Source organism: Alternaria postmessia, assembly GCF_024291825.1.
Source record: "Alternaria postmessia strain BMP 2775 chromosome Unknown scaffold_323, whole genome shotgun sequence".
In the NCBI taxonomy this organism is placed as follows: Eukaryota; Fungi; Ascomycota; class Dothideomycetes; order Pleosporales; family Pleosporaceae; genus Alternaria; species Alternaria postmessia.
In genome coordinates this window covers 1-3,218 of record NW_026260396.1, presented here as the reverse complement: position 1 = coordinate 3,218, position 3,218 = coordinate 1, and the positions used below count along the sequence as shown (strand labels likewise).

The window sequence follows — 3,218 nt, the reverse complement described above, 5'->3', positions numbered from 1 at the left end:
CCATGTCTGTATCATTGGAAATGCGTGCCAACTCAACAGTGAAGATGATCATATGCTGTTCAAGTTGATTGAAAGTTGTCTACAGTGACAGAATACAGTCACGCGATATTCTGCCATTTAGTACTTTTTTTTTCTGCGACTCAATCTGTATACACAGAAGCTCCGTTGTGGATCGGCAATGTCGTGGATAGAAAGACTCAGAAGTAGTTCGGGTCTTTGCACGGGCGTGCTAAGGTAGGTATCATCATAGGGCATGCATTGCTTGTCTGTTTACTTTGTCGCTTGCATCCGTCGTGCAGGGCTGTGGGTCAGACAGACACAAAACTATGGATTCCGTCGCTATAAGGGCAGAAAATGGAACGACTCAACCATATTGACTGTGTACGTGTGTCGTCTAGATGTCGCTGCGGCTCGGTTCCCACAATGTGGGTAGGCCGTTCCATGACGGCAGGTGTTTCTCCTATCAAATATATGCGGCGCATTGAGCAGAAGACCGACCTCCAGATGTGTATTTAGATAGAGGCGTCATGATTCGATCTCCAATCGGCGGATCAACTTCAGCACGCTAAGACGCTTAGCAACGGCGGCAACGAATGAGTCGCGCAACTCTTCGTGTTCTAGCGAATGCGCTGCATCAGCACACCTCGTTGATCAAAATCGGCAGGATTGGATAGAGAGAAAGCAGAAAGCACTGCCTCAGCTTTGACATGGCATACTGGAAGAGTGACGGTGGAGTGCAAACGCAAAGCCGAGCGAGCGGACATGTGGATGGGAAGCAGGTGCATATGGCTTTGTTGTCATCATAGCACCAAAGTCCCACAATAGTCGTCAGGACTATCTGGTAACCTTGATGTCTTGGCTGTCTGATATACGTGTCCCTCAAAGCACAAGTTGCGCACACGAGCTACATGTTCATATACTTCACCCAGTCGTGTACTGTTGGGAAAGCAAACTTGCTAATAGAAAGGTTGACGGGCATCAGAGCATGTGAGCTATGTTCGGCGAATGACACAATCTTTCACTCAGAGCCAAGAATGCCTTGATTGCTGTCGGAGCAGTGAGCACTGCACGTTATTAGGCACGGTGTTCGCGTTGGCTTACAGCACGGCAAGTTCTAGCAAACAGATCAGCACACCATCGAATCGCGTGTATGATGCGCGGTGGGTTCGTGCGTCATTGTGGGTAAGATACCAAGAGTAAGTAGAACTCAAGTCATGTTGTCACTAGTCGTCGCCGATGATATACCTTGAAACTGATGAGGAGGCTGGCTTGCCTCCAAAGATCATCCTGATCACTACTGGTTGGCGATCATTGGCTATCTCTCTACGCTTGTGCTTGGGCGCGCGGAATCATGAGGAGCTATTGATGAACACCGACATGGAAGATGGTCAAAGTGCTTTTTTCATGCTGGGCCAGGGAGCATCGCATGCGCCTTGTCAGATGGGCGCAGGCTTCGCACCAGATCTGACACATATCTACATGGCGTAAGAGTGTCGATGCAGCCATAGCGATAGCCCACTATTCCGCAAGTACAGTGTCATCTTCTTAACTCGATCGACGAGATCCACTCTCGCTACCAAACACGTTGACCGGGCAGCCGCAAGTAGACCCTACGCTCACGCAGCAAGCTGTTTGACGCTGTATACCGTGATCAAAATGGAGACCAAGCTCGTTACCTGCGTACTTATCGTGCTGGAAACTTTGTTTTGAGCTACTGAGGCCCCTCTGCAGTGTCACCTGCATGCTTGCCTTATCCATTGGCCAGTGTCGGCGGGGTAAGGGTTATTACGAAAGTAACAATGCATGCTAACCGCAACATCTAGAAGAGTCACCAACATTACTCATTTGTGACACAACAAGCGAACATGTATTATTCGTCGACTCGATCAAAGGGTTTGAGACTATTGGGCTGCATGGCTTGGCGTGTCACCGTGTTGTTTACTTTGTATACGACACGATCACACAGTAGCGCAAAACCTGCAGTCACTTCCGACTTGGCTTATGTGCTCAATGTATCTGGCTGCTCGTAAGGACTTTCTGTGAAAGTGCCCTCTACTGGCGACTGAATTTTGAGTCTTTCGTCTTGGGTTCTGAGTTTCCCATCTTTCACCATGTCTGTGTTCAAGGAAGTGTTTAATCACCTTGTCCTACCGCCACAGCTTCCTGGCAAACAGGATGCCAACATCGAAAGCACTGGTGATGCCATTGTTGTCCGAGTCGTTCATGCTACGGATACGCTGAGCCGACTCTCTGGCCACGAACACACATCTCCCTGGTACGCCATTCGTCAGTATCTTCGTCGCTATCAATCTCTCCATGAACAAGGTAGGCTCGAGAAGCTGTCGCTGACCTCGAAACTTCGCAAACTTGACCAGGAGCAACCGCTTATCTTGCATGTCGCAGAACAGAACGCTGCGCTTATCGTTCGTTACCATGTCAGGTATGCCTGCCGCCTATGGTTCTCGATGTGACGTGAACTTCACAACTGATAGATATTGCAACAGTGCCCCAACAGAAGCTGTCGTATTCGAAGCTTTCGAGATATCGCCCCCATCTGCCGAAGTCTTGGCTAGCGAAGGCGCCCTTGTCTGCGATTTCCCAGACTGCTCGGCCCAGATACCACTCCATGAATTTCAGAAGCCGTCGTTCCAGCACGCGCTAGCTGAATTTCTGGAAAAGGGCAGCATGGAGTCCTTGAGATGCTTCCAGGCGTTCGCGACAAAATCGCAGACTCCGGTCGTCGAGTCGCGAGATACAGGAAGTCCGGGGCTCATAACACACCTTCTCATACCCTTGCTCGAGTCCATCGGGCCCTCGGTAGACGAAAGTGTTCCTCGCTTGAGGAAACGAGTCCGTGACGATGCCAATATAGAGACCGCAGAACTGCCGTGGCGAAGATTGCCTCTCTGGATGGCAATACGCGTAGGTATCCAGAGACAGCTACAGCTCTCGCTAGGAAGCGAGGCTGGAAGAGTTTACTACAAGTTCTTGATCATCACTGTGCTTGTTGAGCTTCTGCGCGACTGCCCCGGAGAACTGGCACCTGAGTTGACGTTGATGCTGCGAGCCAAGGTCTGTCGTCGCCTCGCAAAACTTGAGCAACAGAAGGACAGGTCATTGGAAGTGCACAGCCAGCTCTCGGACGCTACTGCAGCTTTCTTCGAGGAGAGCGTCAAGCAAGTCACCCAGCTGGTGAGTCTAGCTTGGGAGAAGTTCAA

At 50.4% G+C, this 3,218-nt stretch overlaps 1 protein-coding gene across 1 annotated transcript; it reads left to right on the top strand.

Moving 5' to 3' along the window:
* Positions 1 to 2,111: 2,111 nt before the first annotated feature.
* On the top strand, positions 2,112 to 3,192 carry J4E82_011703 (uncharacterized protein; the record flags this gene model as incomplete). Its single annotated transcript, XM_051737894.1, has 3 exons — positions 2,112 to 2,275; positions 2,330 to 2,440; positions 2,493 to 3,192. Coding segments are annotated over 3 exons (975 nt in total), but the record flags the coding sequence as incomplete, so codon positions are not given.
* Between the last annotated feature and the right edge of the window lie 26 nt (positions 3,193 to 3,218).